The sequence below is a fragment of the Schistocerca cancellata genome, chromosome 3 (genome assembly GCF_023864275.1).
Source record: "Schistocerca cancellata isolate TAMUIC-IGC-003103 chromosome 3, iqSchCanc2.1, whole genome shotgun sequence".
NCBI classification, from domain to species: domain Eukaryota; kingdom Metazoa; phylum Arthropoda; class Insecta; order Orthoptera; family Acrididae; genus Schistocerca; species Schistocerca cancellata.
The window spans coordinates 589,130,971-589,151,897 of NC_064628.1; the positions used below are offsets into that span (position 1 = coordinate 589,130,971).

The 20,927-nt window shown below is 37.7% G+C and overlaps 1 protein-coding gene across 1 annotated transcript in view; it reads right to left on the minus strand.

The window, feature by feature from the left end:
* Window positions 1-1,525: 1,525 nt before the first annotated feature.
* Window positions 1,526-20,927, minus strand: part of LOC126175453 (28S rRNA (cytosine-C(5))-methyltransferase) — an 87,218-nt gene continuing 67,816 nt past the window's right edge. The window contains exons 5-6 of the mRNA XM_049922256.1: window positions 20,328-20,500; window positions 1,526-3,504 (exon numbers count right to left, since the gene is read on the minus strand). Of these exons, the coding sequence (XP_049778213.1) occupies window positions 2,123-3,504; window positions 20,328-20,500 (1,555 nt within the window). The 3' untranslated portion in view covers window positions 1,526-2,122. The remainder of the gene's footprint in view (window positions 3,505-20,327; window positions 20,501-20,927) is intronic.

The window sequence follows — 20,927 nt, forward strand, 5'->3', positions numbered from 1 at the left end:
TCTGAAAATTGTTGATTTTTCTAGTTTCCCCACAATACGATAGCCAATTACTATTCAATAACATCTCCAAAGTGTACAAAAAATTAGCCTTACATGCTTTTCCTAAGCTACTTATTGCCATTCTGTAATATAAGTATTTGTTTTACAAATTTGAAGATGGACCCTGATGCCAATTTTGGAGATGTTCCCCTACAAATGTAAGACTTCTAGCTGCTTTTCCTGCTACTGATATTAGTCAAAATCAAGCGACAGGCTACAGAAATTAAACATCAATTTTGTAATCACGTCATGTTGAGTTTTTTCTGTTTGTTACGGTTAGTGTCTCACATTTACCAACATCTAATGCTCCATGCAAATACCTTGATCCTTCACACATAGCAATTTACATCGGTGTCAGAAAATCCATGAGATATGCATACAAATTCTGGTAAAACTACACAGAAAAGTTATCAGGTGCACTGCATGTTTGTAACCATGACATTTCTGCAGAAATACATTAAAAGAACTAAAATATAGGGGTACTATAACACAAGATGTTTTATTTTACTGCTAAACATTGATCAACTTTCAAAAAGCACAGAGAGGACACCATTATTCAGTAACGAATAAATGGGTTATTTATAATACTACCTTGCCCAAACAGAATTTAAAAAAGAAATTGAATCTGGTCACTAAACTTCCAAAAATAAAATGTAATTGTGTTTTAAGATGTCCATTCACAGCCCGACTGGTTAGCTGACCTGCTAGCCAACAATAGCCACAAACAAACCAACTGCATGCGGAGGCTGGTAAGCACATGGTGGACCCTGCCTGCCTGCACTGACAGAATGTGGGCTGGCAGGCAACAGTTTGGACAAGCAGGCAGAGGCTTTGCAGTGGAAACAAGGCACTTGAACGATAGACCTAGTCACCCAAATGCGGGCAAGAGGGTCGGGACTGACCCGCTCAGCAAGCAGGATGGTGGATCAGTCAGCTTGGCTATGAGCAGCTTTAATAAATCAAAGGGAGTTTCTCTAGTCATCATTTTTATTGCTCTTCACCAAGAATATTTCTGCTATTTTGTTATCTTGAATGTGTCTGTGCAATAATAACACTATGCTGAGGGATCAGGAAATATATTAGCAGTCTTGAGAACCCAAAAATGTAAACAAACTGTTCCATTTTTGAATTTCCATAAATTGTCCTCCTGTGTTTCCATTATGACTTATAAGCCTACCTTGTCAAGTTCAACATCAAGATAAAGTATGACACAAAGACAAATAAAAATTTGAAAAAGGCAAGATGGTGCCATTGGCATTCCATCTTTCAGGGGACTTTGACAATTAAGTAAACACAAATTTAACAATACCACAAAAGATGGAACTAATTTTTTCTTCTTCATGACTAGAATTAACTTTTTCTAATGCTCTTACACAGTATTTGTCTGGTTTATGCTTAAAATTTACAGAGGTAAAGAAATGCATGTGACTGTAAAACAGTCAAACTAATGACATGAATCACGTTGAAAAGAATAAAGCAATGCAAATAAGAAATACAGTTTTATTAAAATCAGACATCAAAATAGTCTGTAAGAAACAAATACAAGTTCCAAATACATCATACCGATCAGTTTGACAAGTCCTATTTAACATTTTCCTTCACAAAAATGGAAAAAATTCTTGTACATGTCTAGTCATTATATGAGTGACTGTCTAGAAAATGGAGGCATAGAAGGGTCATTCTTCATTCTTGACTGGTGTGGCACAATTAGATTTTACAACATGTGTATTTTGGTTTTTTCTTTGCAATGCACTTCTCAAAACTGTGTCTTCTAGGGTATACAGCACACTATTCTTAACTGACTGGTGTATATTACTAGCCTAAAGACGTTTTTGTTGATGACGTGCCTTTATTTCCATTTCATATTACATGTAAGGAGGACAACTGTTCTTATATTGTGTCATGGAATTCCTGTTGAACTTGGTTACTGTATGTACCCAATACCAGCACATTTACCAAACACAGCAGGGAGTCTTCGACATGGGTACACATATTACCATTCCAGGATACCTAGGGAAATAACATTGATAAATAATATCAGCATTAAATTCCATGCAAGAACCTCAGTTCATTTTCGAATATGCTACCTATCACATTTTTCCTCTTTCTTCCTTTTTTTCTTTTTTGAATGATTTGTTTCTTCCAAATTATAACTAAATTTATTGAGTGGACTGTCATAACTATCACTGATAACATTATTCAGATCAGTTCTTGTCACATTGCCTAAAATGTTTACACTGCCACTATCATCATCATCATAATGAGATGTTCTTTTCTTTTTGAGGCTGTGTCTTTTATTCAGCATATTGCTGTCTTCAGATTCTTGTACATCACCAAGTTCATTGGATTTTTCTACCAATGTCTTCTTTTTCTTTTTCATATTAACTACTTCTTTTGGAATATCAAGTCTTAAGCTATGTTCGTCGGAACTGTGAGTTTCTGATTTATCTATTCTTCCCCTAAAAATAAATTTGCTAGTAGTTTTTTGTTTCTTTCGTTTGTGGTTCACTGATACTGTATCATAATCATCACTTACTTCCGATTTTGATTTTGTTCTATTTCCAGTCTCTACAGTCAAATTTTTGGGTGAAGTGTTGGACCCAACGTGAGAAATTTTTTCAGATATTATATTAACAGTTGTAATGTCACCAAGGAGAGAGCCAGAAGTAGTTTCCTGTGAACTATTTGTATGATCACACACACTTTTTCTTTTTTTCAGTTTTTTTGCTTTTAAGTTTTGATCAAATTTTGCCAGTCTGGTCTCATGACAGAGGTTCTCTGTGCGATTGCGTACTACAGAATCCTTGTTTTGAAAATGTTCTGTCTGATATGTCTTTCCACTGGTAGTAGCCTCCCTTGTAAGTCCATTGACCTCATCCTCTATACTTTCTTCGAGAGCAGTGGTATTTCCATCACATACCTTTAACTTACTTTTCTTTTTGTTATGCTTTACAAGCTTAAATTTTCTATCATCGTCCTTCAAAATGTCATGTGAAGAAGCAATTTCTGTGTGTGCCATACCAGTTTCTGGTATTTTTAAGCTGGTTTCTTCAGGTTTTTCCAGGTTCCTAGTATATTTGTCAATACATTTTTCTTTTTCGCATGAACCATTATGCCTTTCGAATACTGCAATAAAGAAACCATTGGTTAAATCCTCCTCTGGTCTTGAATACAGGCAATATTTACCACCTACATAACATTTATTGCCACGGTTTTTCCATGTGTCAGGCAAAATTTTCTTAACCAACTTAAACTCTGGTGGGTCAGGGAAATACGATATAACTTTCTGCACAACTTCTTCATTTTCTTCAACATTCAATGAGCATGTAGAATAAATTACTTTTTTTGCAAGTGGGAACTCCGTAAGAGCATGGTGCAATAGTTTAATCTGAAAGCCACCCAGCTTGTAAAGACGAGATGGATCACTGCTCCTTTCTGGTTCCAACTCGATTCTGTCCACAATACCTACAAAGAAACAAATTATAAAATAGTGCTAACAAAGAAATAATTTCTTTGGAAGTTCAATGCATACTGATTACACAATGATTTTAAATAGCCTTAAATATTTCAGATTCTTTAAAATCATATTCTTTTTGCTGTGTTTTTTTTTTCACTCACATTGAAGCATAGATCCAGAATAAAATATGCTAATTCCAAACAGATAGATGTAATGTCTGAAATTGATAAGAATGTTGACATTAACTTCAAGTGAATGAAGAAAACATTTCCAATTCAAAAGATGTCTATAAAGTTTCACTGTGACCATATCATTCATTTCACATGAGAATAAGAAATTTAGAGAATCAGCTGACTGCCAAACGATTCTACTGCCGCCAACATACATTGCGCATAAGGGCCACGAAGATAAGATATGAGAAATTAGGGCTTATACGGAGGCATATAGATAGTCATTTTTTCCTCGCTCTATTTGCGAGTGGGACAGGAAAGGAAACGACTAGTAGTGGTGCAGGTTACCATCCGTCATGCACCATACGGTGGCTTGCAGAGTATCGATGTAGATGTAGAGTAAGCAAATGGAAGTTGCATTGTCAGTTTATATATAGATGAAGGGGGGGAGGGAGGGGGGGAACCACGGACCACGGACCACTGACTGGGAGGGGTGGGGGAATATGGGTCTTCTTCCACATCTGCAGCAATTACTGCCATACAGTGAAAGAAGCATGTAAGAGAGGACGAAATGCACCAAGGATAAAAGAATAGCATATGTTATAGAACATACAAACAGAAAGGACAGTACATGGACCTTAGCAACACCTCTCTGAATTTCTTCTGTTTCTTCCTCTTCCAGGATCAATACTGGTCACATTAGCATGTGATATGCTGTTTCCTTTAGAGACATGTCAAACTTTTGGAGATGTTCCCTACAAATGTAAGACTTCTAGCTGCTTTCCCTGCTACTGATATTACTCAAAATCAAGTGACAGGCTACAGAAATTAAAGACCAATTTTGTAATCACGTCATGTTGAGTCTTTTCTGTTTGTTACGGTTAGTGTCTCGCATTTACCAACATTTAATGCTCCATGTAGTACACCATGTGACAATACAGTTTTTGTTGTCCTGTATTTATTTATTTAATTTTCCAAAAAACTTCACTGTAGATAACTGCACCACCACAATCTGAGTGTGTTGCTATCCCTACCTCACAAATAATAATTTATATATACTGAGAACAACAGTTATCCTATTGAATTTTTCTTGAGCATATGTGATGTTACTTTTGTTTCTGTTGAATATTTGGCATCCAATATAATATACTGATTTCTACTATCAAAAAATTGTTCAGAGGCTTTCACTTATTTGCAAAGATGCACTGTATAACCTTGTTTATCAATCAACTATGTGATGAGGTGTTCACTGTGTTTCAGAAATCTAGGAAGGTGGAATCTACCTAGTGATCTGCACCTATTGTATGCTACATTAGATTAGATTATTAGCTTAGTTTAATTTGATTCAGTTTTTTTTACCATAGACCCAGAAATGAGAGGGTGTGGAATAACTCAGAAAGTATAAAATAAAAAGCAAAAACATCTGAATATAATACTCACTACCCCGATAATCTGTCAGGAGATTGTCAAAATAGGTGAGCACATTACAGTAAACTGGAAATGATAATATTTACAGAATTAATACGCTGTCAGAATGAAATATAGTTATGCATTTTTAATAAGTATATCACACACAAAATACCTAATCTGGACTGTTGTGACCAAGCACTGTAAAATTGAAATCTATCAGACATTTTTACTTAAGCTGGTCTAACAGTCCCTGTTAAGATACATTATGTTCTTGTATTTACACCACAAATGAGTCTTATTACATGCTTTTGTATGCTAAAAACTTTTGCTCAGTTTGACAAGTTAGCCCAGAATATGATCCTGTATGACATAATACAATGAAAGTATGCAAGTTTCTTTATATTTATATCTCCTACATCTGTTATCATTCTCACTGCAAATACAGACTTGTTTAGGTGCTTCAACAATTCTGTGGTATGCCCTTCCCAACTGGATTTATTATTATTGAGTTGTAACCCCAGAAATTTAACACTGTCAACCTCTTCGATTTGCATGTCTTCATATGTTATACACATGCTGGAAGGAAATCTCTTACAGGCTTTGAACTGCATATAGTCAGTCTTTTCAAAGTTTAATGACAGTGAATAAGCTTTAAATCATTTATTAAAGTCAGTGAAAATTTAAGTAGCAGTTATTTCTAAATCTGTTCATGACTTGATACTTAGTGCAGTGTTTGTACCATCTGCTAACAAAACAAACTTGGCATCTGGCAATATAACAGACAAGAGGTCATTAATGTACACAAGAAAAAGCAAGAGACCCAAGATGGAACCTCGAGGAACACCGCATGTAATTAATTCCCAATCAGACGAAGACAGACTGCTTGCTGCACAGGTATTTCACAACAACCACCACCACCTTTGTTTCCTGTTAGTTAAGAATCGAACCATTTCACAGCACTGCTGGTGATACCATAATATTTTGATTTACTGAAGAGAATGCTGTCATTCACACAGTCAAAGGTTTCTGACAAGTCACAGAAAATGCCAGTAGCCTCTAGTTTGTTATCTAGTGAATTAAGTACATTCTCACTGTACGTGTAAAAAGCTGTCCTTATCGGAAGCCGAACGAACACAAACTGTGAAATGGAGAATATATCACTAGCTGTCAAGTGCCTAAGGAGATGCTTGAACACAACCTTTTCAAATATTTTTGGAAAAATCCAGTAAAAGTGAAACTGGTTGATAGTTTGATGGTATCTCTTTACCTCGCTTTTTGTAAAGAGGCTTAACTTCAGCATATTTTAGCCAGTCTGGAAATGTTCAGCTAATAAGAGATTGATTATAGAAATACCTTCAGATAGAATTCAACTCACATCAGCACTCTTTGATTAACTTCATTGATATGTTATCATAATCACTAGGACAGTTAGATTTTAAGGATTTTATGATACATGCTACGTCTTTGGGAGACATCAGTGTCACTTCCATTTGACTGCAGTTAATTGTTCAGAGTGGTGTTAGATATTCCATTGCACTGTTTACCAAACCTGATAACCCCAAGCTGTCAGTAACACAAACAAAGCACTTGTTTAAGAGGTTTGAAACACTACATGCACTTGTTACCAATGAGTCATTTATTTTTAGAGCCCACCTGTCTCTGTCTTCATGATATCCCATACAGTTTTTATTTTGTTGCCTTATACAGGGTTATTACAAATGATTGAAGCGATTTCACAGCTCTACAATAACTTTATTATTTGAGATATTTTCACAATGCTTTGCACACACATACAAAAACTCAAAAAGTTTTTTTAGGCATTCAAAAATGTTCGATATGTGCCCCTTTAGTGATTCGGCAGACATCAAGCCGATAATCAAGTTCCTCCCACACTCGGCGCAGCATGTCCCCATCAATGAGTTCGAAAGCATCGTTGATGCGAGCTCGCAGTTCTGGCACGCTTCTTGGTAGAGGAGGTTTAAAGACTGAATCTTTCACATAACCCCACAGAAAGAAATCGCATGGGGTTAAGTCGGGAGAGCGTGGAGGCCATGACATGAATTGCTGATCATGATCTCCACCACGACCGATCCATCAGTTTTCCAATCTCCTGTTTAAGAAATGCCGAACATCATGATGGAAGTGCGGTGGAGCACCATCCTGTTGAAAGATGAAGTCGGCGCTGTCGGTCTCCAGTTGTGGCATGAGCCAATTTTCCAGCATGTCCAGATACACGTGTCCTGTAACGTTTTTTTCGCAGAAGAAAAAGGGGCCGTAAACTTTAAACCGTGAGATTGCACAAAACATGTTAACTTTTGGTGAATTGCGAATTTGCTGCACGAATGCGTGAGGATTCTCTACCGCCCAGATTCGCACATTGTGTCTGTTCACTTCACCATTAAGAAAAAATGTTGCTTCATCACTGAAAACAAGTTTCGCACTGAACGCATCCTCTTCCATGAGCTGTTGCAACCGCGCCAAAAATTCAAAGCGTTTGACTTTGTCATCGGGTGTCAGGGCTTGTAGCAACTGTAAACGGTAAGGCTTCCGCTTTAGCCTTTTCCGTAAGATTTTCCAAACCATCGACTGTGGTACGTTTAGCTCCCTGCTTGCTTTATTCGTCGACTTCCGCGGGCTACGCGTGAAACTTGCCCGCACGCGTTCAACCGTTTCTTCGCTCACTGCAGGCCTACCCATCGATTTCCCCTTACAGAGGCATCCAGAAGCTTTAAACTGTGCATACCATCGCCGAATGGAGTTAGTAGTTGGTGGATCTATGTTGAACTTCGTCCTGAAGTGTCGTTGCACTGTTATGACTGACTGATGTGAGTGCATTTCAAGCACGACATATGCTTTCTCGGCTCCTGTCGCCATTTTGTCTCACTGCGCTCTCGAGCACTCTGGCGGCAGAAACCTGAAGTGCGGCATCACCCGAACAAAACTTTATGAGTTTTTCTACGTATCTGTAGTGTGTCGTGACCATATGTCAATGAATGGAGCTACAGAGAATTTATGAAATCGCTTCAATCATTTGTAATAGCCCTGTATAATTATCTTTTTCTCATAATAAAGATGCTTGCATTTCTGGATCACATGCTTCAATATTTTGCAGTATTCTTTGCAATGTTTTACAACGCTAACATCAGAGCTGTTACTAGATAGTAGGTACAATCTCCTTTTTGTCCCACATATCTTTATTCCTTATGTAATACATGGTTTATTTTTTTGACTTCTGTTTGACTTTAGTTACCTTTAGGGGAAAACAATTTTCAAAAGTGGAAGCAACTTTATTAATGAATGCTCTGTATTTTATCCCTTAGTCAGAAGTATCTATCCAGTTCATGTCTTTTAGCGATCTCTAAAAATTCACAATTTTTGACTGATTTATTACCCTTCTGAGCTCAGATTTAATAGATTTTTTTTATTCTCACATGTTTCAACATTTAACAAAAGATACTGCATGTCATGATCAGGTAGTCCATTTGCTATCAGTTTTGTGATATGACGTTTTTCCATCATGAAATACTACTTCTGTTGCACAAGCTTCTAAGTGCTTCTCTGAGCAAAATTTATTAATATCAATATTCTTGAAGTCAAAACAATTTCTGACAAATGTGGCAACTCCTCCTTTCTCCACATTTTCTGTGCAGAAGTAAGAAGCTAACTTGCATCCTGTAACATTTAACACATGATGTTTAGAGAGGCAGATTATATCAACCGGTCTGCTCAATTCTAATTCTTCCACACAAATAAGCAACTCATTAAGCTTACCCCTTAATCCTCCGATACTCTGATGCAATAAGGATAACTGATTTTGTGCACTGTCTGGATTCCAACTGGATAAATCTAATTTTTCTGTCAATTTTGGAATATCTCCAGTTTCAATTAGGTTTTATTGCATGAATTGTGTACATTAAAATTTTCTTTCTGGCTGCCTGTTTTATCAATGTGAATGTCATTTTCAGCCTGTCTTCCTACCCTGAAAAACATGCTGTTCTGTCACGTCACCTGTACTGTACCACAGGTATGTTACCACTTGTAATAGTGCCCTCACTTAAGTTATTTGCTACTAGACCAGACAGTTTTCCCTTCCCTTTCCTGTTGAGGTGAAGGCAATGCCTAGTGCAGTCCCACACTGATATGAGACCCCAGACCTCAGCCAAGCAGTTGTTCCACCTCTAAATTAACTCTCCTAACACAAGAGTTTAAATGGGGCTGGTCATGGCGCCTCAGGACTGATACAAGTCCAACACCGCTATGTCTCATTGCTGATGCCATCTTTACCAGGTCGCGCTCAACTGAATAACTAGGGTCCCTGTCTATGCTGCTGCCCACCGCACCTACTATTATCATGGTGTCTTCCTTTGTGAAGTCTCTGCGAAGTGAACCTACATTCTCTATCACCTGACCCAGACTTGCACTAGGTAAAACAGCCTCATGATCTGGTAACCTAGTACATCCTGCAACAGTTGGCCAACACCTCTACAATGCGAACTACCGAACAACACAACTTTCTTCTTCTTCTTCTTCTTCTTCTTCTTCTTCTTCTTCACAACTTTTTCTGACTTCTTACTTCTCAAACACTTTTTGAAAGTTCGCTGTGTCCTACCTAGGACAACATCTAATTGTGGCTCATCAGTTTCCAACTGTGACAACAGATCAAAACTGTCTGAAGAAGTCATATTCCTATTTCTTCTGTAGCCTGTTGTCACTTCCCACTCTCTTTTCCCTTCTTCCCTCTTAACGTTTCCAGATCTTGTTTTGTCTTATCTAGTTCCACCTGAAGGGCAGCAATCTTCTCCTCTTTTCCCACTATCTTTCTATCTCTACAGCAGATCGTACACAACCAATGAGCCTTGTTTATTTCCCCAATTCCCACACCACTACTGTCATCCATATGAAAGAAACTGTAACAACTCTCACACCATACTCAAGAACTATCAATCCTATGGCAAGTAATACATTTCTCACGCATGGCAAACAAATTTTACCTTTAGTCTAAATTAACCAAGAATAAATTCTTAGACTATTCAATTAATATATAAAATTTCTTAGAAAGTATAGGCCTGAAGTTTGGATACTAATTCAAAATTTCCAGAGAAATAGAAACTAAGCAACTACACAAAAGTAAACAATGAGCTGAGCCTACACTATATGAAATTTTCACTTATTTCCAAACTTTTCACTTCAGCTACTTACTAGGGAATCAAATGGATAGTATGTAAGACTAAACTAACAACACAAACTGTATTTTACTGAAATAATCACATAACTTACAGTATATGATAACATAAACAAACCTAGTCCAAAGTTCGCACCTACGAAATGTTTTCTTTTTCTGAAAAATACGCAAATAAATGTGGAACCTTCAATTGATGGCTTACAATAGATATTAATTTACTTATTTATGATATACTATTGCCTTAATTAATTGCTATTACACAATTAAATACTTATCTTCATGTGAGGTCTGAATTGATATTGTGTGTGAAACAAGCAAGTTGTGTTTAACATGAATGATTATTGCTGAACCTGGGCTGATTCTTGGAGATAAGCTTTTGTCCTCCAAGATCCTCAGAATGTTGAAATTTATAACTTGCTCTTTGAATCTACAACAGATGGATACTAAGCGTATTGGTTTGCAGTACAGTACATCCATTCTTTTATCTTGTTCTATAAACAGAACTCTTTGCCAATCTCATTCCTATAACAAGTAGCAGCTTAGTTTGCATTTCTAAATATTTCCACTGCATGCTCTAACACATCTAAATCTACCTCAACATTCCCACTCTTCAAAACCACAGTGAAGTGAACGGCAGAGGGTATTTATGATCTATGCTGTATTAAGATTTCTTCCCTTTCCATCTGTGTGTGGAACAAAAGAAGAATTACTGCTTAAACGCAGCTGTGCACACCAAACATAGTTCAATATTGTCTTCGTGATTCCTAAAGGAACAATATGTAGAGGGTTATGGTATATTCCTAGATTCCTCACTTAAAAGCAGTTCTTGAAAAATCTGAAGTGGACTTTCACAGGGTAGTTGATGTCTATCTAGCAAGTACCTAACAGTTTGTTGTTGTTGTGGTCTTCAGTCCTGAGACTGGATTGATGCAGCTCTCCATGCTATTCTATCCTGTGCAAGATTCTTCATCTCCCAGTACCCACTGCAACCTACATCCTTCTGAATCTGCTTAGTGTATTCATCTCTTGGTCTCCCCCTACGATTTTTACCCTCCACGCTGCCCTCCAATACTAAATTGGTGATCCCTTGATGCCTCAGAACATATCCTACAAACCGATCCCTTCTTCTGGTCAAGCTGTGCCACAAACTTCTCTTCTCCCCAATCCTATTCAATACTTCCTCATTAGTTATGTGGTCTACCCATCTAATCTTCAGCATTCTTCTGTAGCACCACATTTCGAAAGCTTCTATTCTCTTCTTGTCCAAACTATTTACCGTCCATGTTTCACTTCCATACATGGCTACACTCCATACAAATACTTTCAGAAACGACTTTCTGACACTTAAATCTATACTCGATGTTAGCAAATTTCTCTTCTTCAGAAACGCTTTCCTTGCCATTGCCAGTCTACATTTTATATCCTCTCTACTTCGACCATCATCAGTTATTTTGCTCCCCAAATAACAAAACTCCTTTACTACTTTAAGTGTCTCATTTCCTAATCTAATACCCTCAACATCACCCGACTTAATTCGACTACATTCCATTATCCTCGTTTTGCTTTTGTTGATGTTCATCTTATATCCTCCCTTCAAAACACCATCAATTCCGTTCAACTGCTCTTCCAAGTCCTTTGCTGTCTCTGACAGAATTACAATGTCATCGGCGACCTCAAAGTTTTTATTTCTTCTCCATGGATTTTAATACCTACTCCGAATTTTTCTTTTGCTTCCTTTACTGCTTGCTCAATATACCGATTGAATAACATCGGGGATAAGCTACAACCCTGTCTTACTCCCTTCCCAACCACTGCTTCCCTTTCATGTCCCTCGACACTTATAACTGCCATCTGGTTTCTGTACTAATTGTAAATAGCCTTTCGCTCCCTGTATTTTACCCCTGCCACCTTTAGAATTTGAATGAGAGTATTCCAGTCAACATTGTCAAAAGCTTTCTCTAAGTCTACAAATACTAGAAACGTAGGTTTGCCTTTCCTTAATCTTTCTTCTAAGATAAGTCGTAAGGTCAGTATTGCCTCACGTGTTCCAACATTTCTACGGAATCCAAACTGGTCATCCCCGAGGTCAGCTTCTACTAGTTTTTCCATTCATCTGTAAAGAATTCGTGTTAATATTTTGCAGCTGTGGCTTATTAAACTGATTGTTCGGTAATTTTCACATCTGTCAACACCTGCTTTCTTTGGGATTGGAATGATTATATTCTTCTTGAAGTCTGAGGGTATTTCGCCTGTTTCATACATCTTGCTCACCAGATGGTAGAGTTTTGACAGGACTGGCTCTCCCAAGGCCGTCAGTAGTTCCAATGGAATGTTGTCTACTCCAGGGGCCTTGTTCCGACTCAGGTCTTTCAGTGCTCTGTCAAACTCTTCACGCAGTATCGTATCTCCCATTTCATCTTCATCTACATCCTCTTCCATTTCCATAATATTGTCCTCAAGTGCATCGCCCTTGTATAGACCCTTTATATACTCCTTCCACCTTTCTGCTTTCCCTTCTTTGCTTAGAACTGGGTTTCCATCTGAGCTCTTGATGTTCATACAAGTGGTTCTCTTATCTCCAAAGGTCTCTCTAATTTTCCTGTAGGCAGTATCTATCTTACCCCTAGTGAGATAAGCCTCTACATCCTTACATTTGTCCTCTAGCCATCCCTGCTTAGCCATTTTGCACTTCCTGTCAATCTCATTTTTGAGACGTTTGTATTCCTTTTTGCCTGCTTCATTTACTGCATTTTTATATTTTCTCCTTTCATCAATTAAATTCAATATTTCTTCTGTTACCCAAGGATTTCTACTAGCCCTCGTCTTTTTACCTACTTGATCCTCTGCTGCCTTCACTACTTCATCCCTCAAAGCTACCCATTCTTCTTCTACTGTATTTCTTTCCCCCGTTCCTGTCAATTGTTCCCTTATGCTCTCCCTGAAACTCTGTACAACCTCTGGTTCTTTCAGTTTATCCAGGTCCCATCTCCTTAAATTCCCACCTTTTTGCAGTTTCTTCAGTTTTAATCTACAGGTCATAACCAATAGATTGTGGTCAGATTCCACATCTGCCCCTGGAAATGTCTTACAATTTAAAACCTGGTTCCTAAATCTCTGTCTTACCATTATATAATCTATCTGATACCTTTTAGTATCTCCAGGGTTCTTCCATGTATACTACCTTCTATCATGATTCTTAAACGAAGTGTTAGCTATGATTAAGTTGTGCTCTGTGCAAAATTCTACCAGGCGGCTTCCTCTTTCATTTCTTAGCCCCAATCCTTATTCACCTACTATGTTTCCTTCTCTCCCTTTTCCTACACTCGAATTCCAGTCACCCATCACTATTAAATTTTCGTCTCCCTTCACTATCTGAATAATTTCTTTTATTTCATCATACATTTCTTCAATTTCTTCGTCATCTGCAGAGCTAGTTGGCATATAAACTTGTACTACTGTAGTAGGTGTGGGCTTCGTATCTATCTTGGCCACAATAATGCGTTCACTATGCTGTTTGTAGTAGCTTACCCGCATTCCTATTTTCCTATTCATTATTAAACCTACTCCTGCATTACCCCTATTTGACTTTGTGTTTATAACCCTGTAGTCACCTGACCAGAAGTATTGTTCCTCCTGCCACCGAACTTCACTAATTCCCACTATATCTAACTTTAACCTATCCATTTCCCTTTTTAAATTTTCTAACCTACCTGCCCGATTAAGGGATCTGACATTCCACGCTCAGATACGTAGAACGCCAGTTTTCTTTCTCCTGATAACGACATCCTCTTGAGTAGTCCCCGCCTGGAGATCCGAATGGGGGACTATTTTACCTCCGGAATATTTTACCCAAGAGGACGCCATCATCATTTAATCATACAGTAAAGCTGCATGCCCTCGGGAAAAATTACAGCCGTAGTTTCCCCTTGCTTTCAGCCGTTCGCAGTACCAGCACAGCAAGGCCGTTTTGGTTATTGTTACAAACCCAGATCAGTCAATCATCCAGACTGTTGCCCCTGCAACTACTGAAAAGGCTGCTGCCCCTCTTCAGGAACCACACGTTTGTCTGGCCTCTCAACAGATACCCCTCCGTTGTGGTTGTACCTACGGTTCGGCTATCTGTATCGCTGAGGCACGCAAGCCTCCCCACCAACGGCAAGGTCCATGGTTCATGGGGGGAGACCTAACAGTTTATGTTATCAAAATTTTCACCATGCTCATCTGTGTGTCATACAAATCTATGACCATATGTGCCACCCTTTTTTTAATTTTAATTCTGGTTTATAGTGATGAATCCACAACTCATTTTCTGTGATTATTCTGTTGAAGATGGTTAGTCTGAACTGCTGAGAATCTGCAGAAACCCTTTTGTGACCCACACTTGAAAAAACAACAGATAGAACCAACAACCAAAAATAACTATTACTTGCACCCTGGGGAGAATTTTGGCTTGGTCACAATACATTAATGGTTTTCGTTTTCTGTTGCTAAAATGCAGACATTATAATCTGCCAGTCAGCTGCGAGTGTAAACAAACTAGAATTATGACTGCCACAGGGGAGAGGAGTGGTGCAGGGAAAAAATTCCTGCCACCCCATCTCAGCATTTTTATGAAAGCAGAACAGACATATGGTTACAGGGATTATCAATCCCTTCTGGTGTTTTGATGGTCATAATTAAACTCCTTGATGAACTAACTTCAAAATAAGAAAAGAAAACAACAACCAAGGCACAACACAAAGCAATCACTAATGGCTACTGTGCAATCACATGTTGAGGTAAGCATGATCAAACAAGACATTTCAGGTCCAAACTCTATTGCTATTTGACCCACTGTTCAAAACACCTGACTCCTAAATCGTCATGTTAAATGGGTCCATATTATAACAATATTTGAACTTTAAATACTAAAAAAATGTGCGCTTTTCTTTGTTCTAAGATTCTAGGTCCCACAACTGAGTACTATGTTGAATTATGTGGTATGTATTTTATACAGACAATTCAACCACTCATGATTGCATGGTGCCTGAGCACAGAGCGCACTGATGCCTTGTGTTCACGTATCTTTTAGTTTGCAAACACATTCTTACACAAATTATCTTTTCAAATTGAGCTTCACCAGATAATGTGCAATACCAGTAACTGAAAACTGATTTCACAATGAAATAACATCTATTGAATAATTTTGGGTTTTCACATTTTGAAACATATTTTGTTCCTATATTCACATTTATTCCAAAATGTGAATTTTCTCAGGTCCCTAGTCATAGAGAAAGTCCGGACAATTTTTGACTTACTCTCATATTTTCAAAGCTCATTCAAGGGAATAGAAATTGTTTTGTTTGGATCTTCAAATACATCCATACTTACCTCCAGTGCTGTTTGGGGAGGCTATCAATAGTTGATTGTACATTTCTCTCAAATGAAGATACAGCTGGTAACGTAAGATGACAAATACAAATTCAGTGAATTTTCACTGGAGTTCTAACAGTGAAAAGTCATGCTGTTTCCCAAATAGTTAAAATTAACCATTTTCTTCTGTGTTGCCCCTTACTTGTTTTAATCAAGGATAAATGGATAACTATTGAAACATCTATCTGGTAAATAATAACAGCAGCAGATGACCAAAACAAGATTAACTGAGAAAATAATGTGAGTGCTAGAATGAGATAAAAGAGAAGGCTTGGTGATTTATTTAAAATATGCCCACATCAACATACACAACTTTGTACATTAAGATTCATTGAGACTGAGGGTCTACAATACGGGATGAAGAATATGAGGTTCCAAAACAAACAAACAAACAAACAAGGCTACTTGCATTCCAAAGAAGCTGTTTGTCACTGAGTTAATGCAAAATTGTTTTTTTAATTTTGAACAGTGTTGTTACAATGTGACAAACTTCAGCTGGCTCTCGATAAATTTTGTGGCTATGGTCAATAAGTTTACTACAGATTATTTCTTGAGCTACATCTGAAAATGTGAATTCATCATTGGATCTGGCTAAAAAGAGTTGAGAGTGATAATGTAATTAGTGTATTTACCAAATATGTTCAATTAGTGGTGGCTGTCTACAAAGTAGAATCCATTTCACTGCTGCTCAAACTTTTTTGTGTGTTGTTTTCTGAGGGCTTACACAGAACCTCAGGCATTTTTCACTTCCAATGAAGAACAACAAAATGCGAACTCCTACCTAGCCGATCAATTTTGAAGAAAATTGTCACACCATAAAGTAAAAACAACAACACAGATAAATAGTAATGCACTAACATGAACAGTTACTCTTTAGTGTTAGATCTCAATAAGTTGACTTGTTTGTTCTTGTTATCACAAATTAAATGAAGAGTTTAGAACAGAGAGTGTGAGGAAATAACGTCTACATCTTAATGATCACTTCTAAAGCCTGCATTACGGTAAAAACAAATGAGTGAGTGTGCCATCATACAGAGAGCATTTAGGTACTACACTGGAGTGTTAACTGGTCAACAAACAGATGTGCAGAGTTCATAATGGTCTTTGAATGTACTGGCTCCTTTATATATAGATACATTACTTAAATGCAATTTAAGTGACGTTTCACTCATTTGTTCACAAGCAATAAAGGTTTAAGTAAATAACGGAATGGCTACATACGAGAAATAAACCCACAACTCATGCAAGAAAGAGTACTAATAAATTTGGTAGTGCATATTTCTGTCTATGTGTTGAAATTAGCTTATGTATCCATAAATACAAGATAAAACCATCAGAGGCATTGAGTTGTTGCAAGGCACATGAACTAGACTGAAAATTATGCTAACTTTCAATAATTCTACTTCGAGAAAGAGTACACAGTGTGCCATCCCCCTCCCCCAACACACACCTGTATGACTACATTACGCCATCTGCAGTTCTGAAGGTTGACTGGGGTGAAAAACTGATGGGTGGAGTGGGTCAGGGGACAAACAAAGTAAGGGGTGGGAGGGAGTGTTGGGGAAGGGTGGCTGACTGCTAAGAGGGAGGCAGTGGATGCACAAGAGGGGGAAGTAGCAGGTGCACAGGACAGGAATGCAACACAAGTACCAGTACCAGTGAGTTGGTATAGCACATGACGATGTGGAGGAGTGGACTTGAAGGGGATGGTAGAGCAGAGAAATTGGAGACTGTGGGGAAGAAGATGTAGGTCCAGCACGAATCAAGTTAGATCCTGAGGCAGGTTGAAGGGTGGTGGTGGTGGTGGTGGTGGTGGGGGTAGGGGTACAGGTGAGTGTGGGTATGGGGTCTAAGAGAGATTGAGGCCAGCAGGATTACAGGAATGAAAAATGCATTACAGGAGCAACTTCCACCTATGAAGTTTAAACAAGTTGTTTCTGCTCACAATCTTTCCTGTAACTTCCAAAGCAGTATTCTGCTCAGTTAAACATGTCATTCTTTATGTAATCTGACAATGCTGATTTCAGACTGAAAGGAGTTATGCAATAAAGACAAACTAGTTGAAAAACAGTGACATAAACTCACAAAATTCAAAACATTTAGGACAGGAAAACAGCAATGTACGTCACTTAGGAATGAAACAAATAGGAAGAGAAGGGGAAGTCAAAGCAAAACAGCTACAGGAAAATTTCAAATAAATCGAAAATAAAATGGTCCTAAGAAAAGCTTGTTCAGCATATAGGAAAGTCAAAACAAGTTTTGGTGAAATTACAGGGTGAATAACTGGACAAGGAATAAAGTTATGGATATTTCTCATTTACAAATTCTCTTTTTCCTGAGTGAAAATATGCTTTTTCTATGTTACGTGACAATATATTTTCTCTCAGAGCTGTAATTAACTTATCAATTCTTTGAAAGGTAAATGTTTTTCACAACAGCACAGAACTTCCCTGCACTTTTGGAAATGAAATCCAGCAAACACAAAGAGTTTTGAAAAGGTCTTTTGATGCACGGCAACATGTACATTGCATATTTTCATATTACAAAATTATATATATACAAATTCCACCAAGTACAGCACGGTAGCTTCTGAAGTACTGAAATTGAGGTCATGCTGCATGATGCACTTTCGCCAGCCGATTATAGCTCATGTCACGTGATCTCACCAGCCAATGACAGCATATATTCAGAGCATAGGACATACGATCTCTAGGTCGTACACTTTCAGTTGGCCCTCTTTGTGATCAGTGGAAGTTGGCTGTCTTTGTACCACTCTGAAATACTTTCACTCATTTCCAACCTCAGCTATATAAAAATATTGTGCTCCTTAACAATAAGTAGCCACTATGACTCTAGTCTTCAGCCAAGTGCACTGCTGTGTGTAGTGATTGTTAATATTATTTACAAAAATAAGTGAAGAGGTTGTACCTGGCCCTTCTACGACGTGTCATATACTTCTGTGTCACTCCTGCGACAGGTTAATCCATTACATGTTCATTTCTTGTATATCCTATAAGCTGGCTGCTTTGGGAAAAGCAGGTGAGGCTTGTCTCAGCAGCCAATGTGCTATGAGCCAATCACAAGCTTCCGCTCCCAGCATCCTCTGTTCCAGACCCAAGTAAAAGTGTGCAACCAGCCAGTAGTGTGAACACACAATTAGGAAAATTTAATGGTTTAAATTAATATATGTACGGTATAGTTACAAGAAAAATCTTAGCTTTTGCATATAATATTGGTCATCAAACATTTTATTTCCCTGAGGGTGTTGCTAGGTGGGTTGCTAGCAGTGCTGTGCGCCGCACATTTCATTGGTTACTTGGATGAATACATGTTCCATAAAGGACTTTTCCACAGAAAAGCTGGTTATGTTTGAAATTGCTCAAGAACTCACCTCACAATTTTTTTGAAGGCTAATTACACTATCTGCAATTGTTATTGCACAGTCTGTAATCTATGACAGAAATAAAATAAATATGAGAAACTAAGCTTGAAGTGTGGTCTTTTTTAGTGTGTGTTATCCTTTAAGAAATATCAAACACAAATGTATCAGTAAAATTTTAAATAATGACATAATGGCTGGTCTTCTGGCTCTGAAATTGTTCTGAGTGGCTGGTCGTCAAAACGTTAAGTTTTGAATGAGCATAAAGTGCTCTGTGATTTAAGAAATTCATTGCACATACTGACACATGCCATAATTCACCTTGCATAGAAAGAAATTTACTTTTGAAAGTAATGCTTTACAAACAACTATTCAACATATTTTCCTGCGACCTGCTAGAAATTTAAACAGTTGTGATGTTACGCTCATCGAAAGCAGTTTTATTACAAAGTACTGCATAGTCTTCATTCTAATGCATTTTATACATTTTGCTGTTGACAGGCACTTGTGTGTGCACTGTGTTTTGATGTTATAAATGGCGCTTTTTCTATCCAACGGAAGTTTTATTTTGGTGTTGTCTTGTTTATGTTTTATTGGTACAGTATTATTCTGCAGTAAAGAGTTAAAGTAAAATTCTCTGTAAGAATATTAGTTCTTACCAGTCAAAATTAGAAAAAATTAACTGAAAATTAAAACACTGAAAAGTTCCTGGAATTCTAAAATACTCCCATGCGTTCCCAACATGAAAAACTCTTCACATTTTTCCTGGATTTCCCAGGGTATATAAACCCTGAATTAAAATCAAAAAGTGCCTACATTGAGAGTGAAATTGGAATTCAGTCATTAAATGGGATGGGAAAAAGTGTACATTGAAGGCTTCTACGAGTGGGAGGAACTGTCTGATTATGTGACAGAAGATGAAACTGGAGTCAATATGAGAGACATGGAGAATCTAGTATTAAAATCAAGAGTTTAACAGAGCCTACCTTCAGTGGCTCGGCACAGCATATTTTGACCTATTCAATATCCAATTGGACAGGTCAACTCATACCAGTTTGTCTAAGTTTCGCTATACACAATGAAATCTGGTTCCGTGTGAGACCTTTCAATCTCATTATGTGTGACGACATTTAAACAATAAAATGTGTCTATTAGTAATACTGAAATTTCACATTTTGAAGGTAGACACCAGTCAGCCATTCTGTCATCTTTGGATTTTAGTCTTCGAAAATGAAGTCCCCTTTTGAAACAAAGATGACACTTAATCAATCATCTTACCTGAACCAGAACATGATGGGTCAACAAGAATATACTCTACACCAGGAACGTCACTGCTGCTTATGCTCAGTGAATCACCAAGCAGGGTTTCGACACATGTGGCACCAGATAATTTTACTGTATTCTTCAGTACATCATATCTTTTCAGATCACGTTCAACTGCATATATTTTTCTGAAATGAATAAAACATAAAAAAAAATCTTTAGAGGTTCAGCTGTATCACACTCAGTTTTAGTTTTAATTACTACTTTGTGTGTGTGTGTGTGTGTGTGTGTGTGTGTGTGTGTGTGTGTGTGTGTGGGTGTGCGCGCGCGCGCGTGTGCATGTAGGTGGAGGGGGGGGGGGGAGGTGGGGAGGGGGGCATGGACATTCTTGTCTTTCCAAACACATTCTGGATACAAATTTTGGAAAGTGACATGCATAGATATGAACCAAATATCCATATGACTCTAAGTGATATTACAAAGGAGCATTGGCAAACATGTTCAAAAATTTATTCAAAACTGAACAGAAAGGCTGAATCTGCAAATATAAATCATTGTCCTCTTGTTAGAGGTTACTTTGTGTTTCCACTATCTTCAAGACTCACACATTTTTAT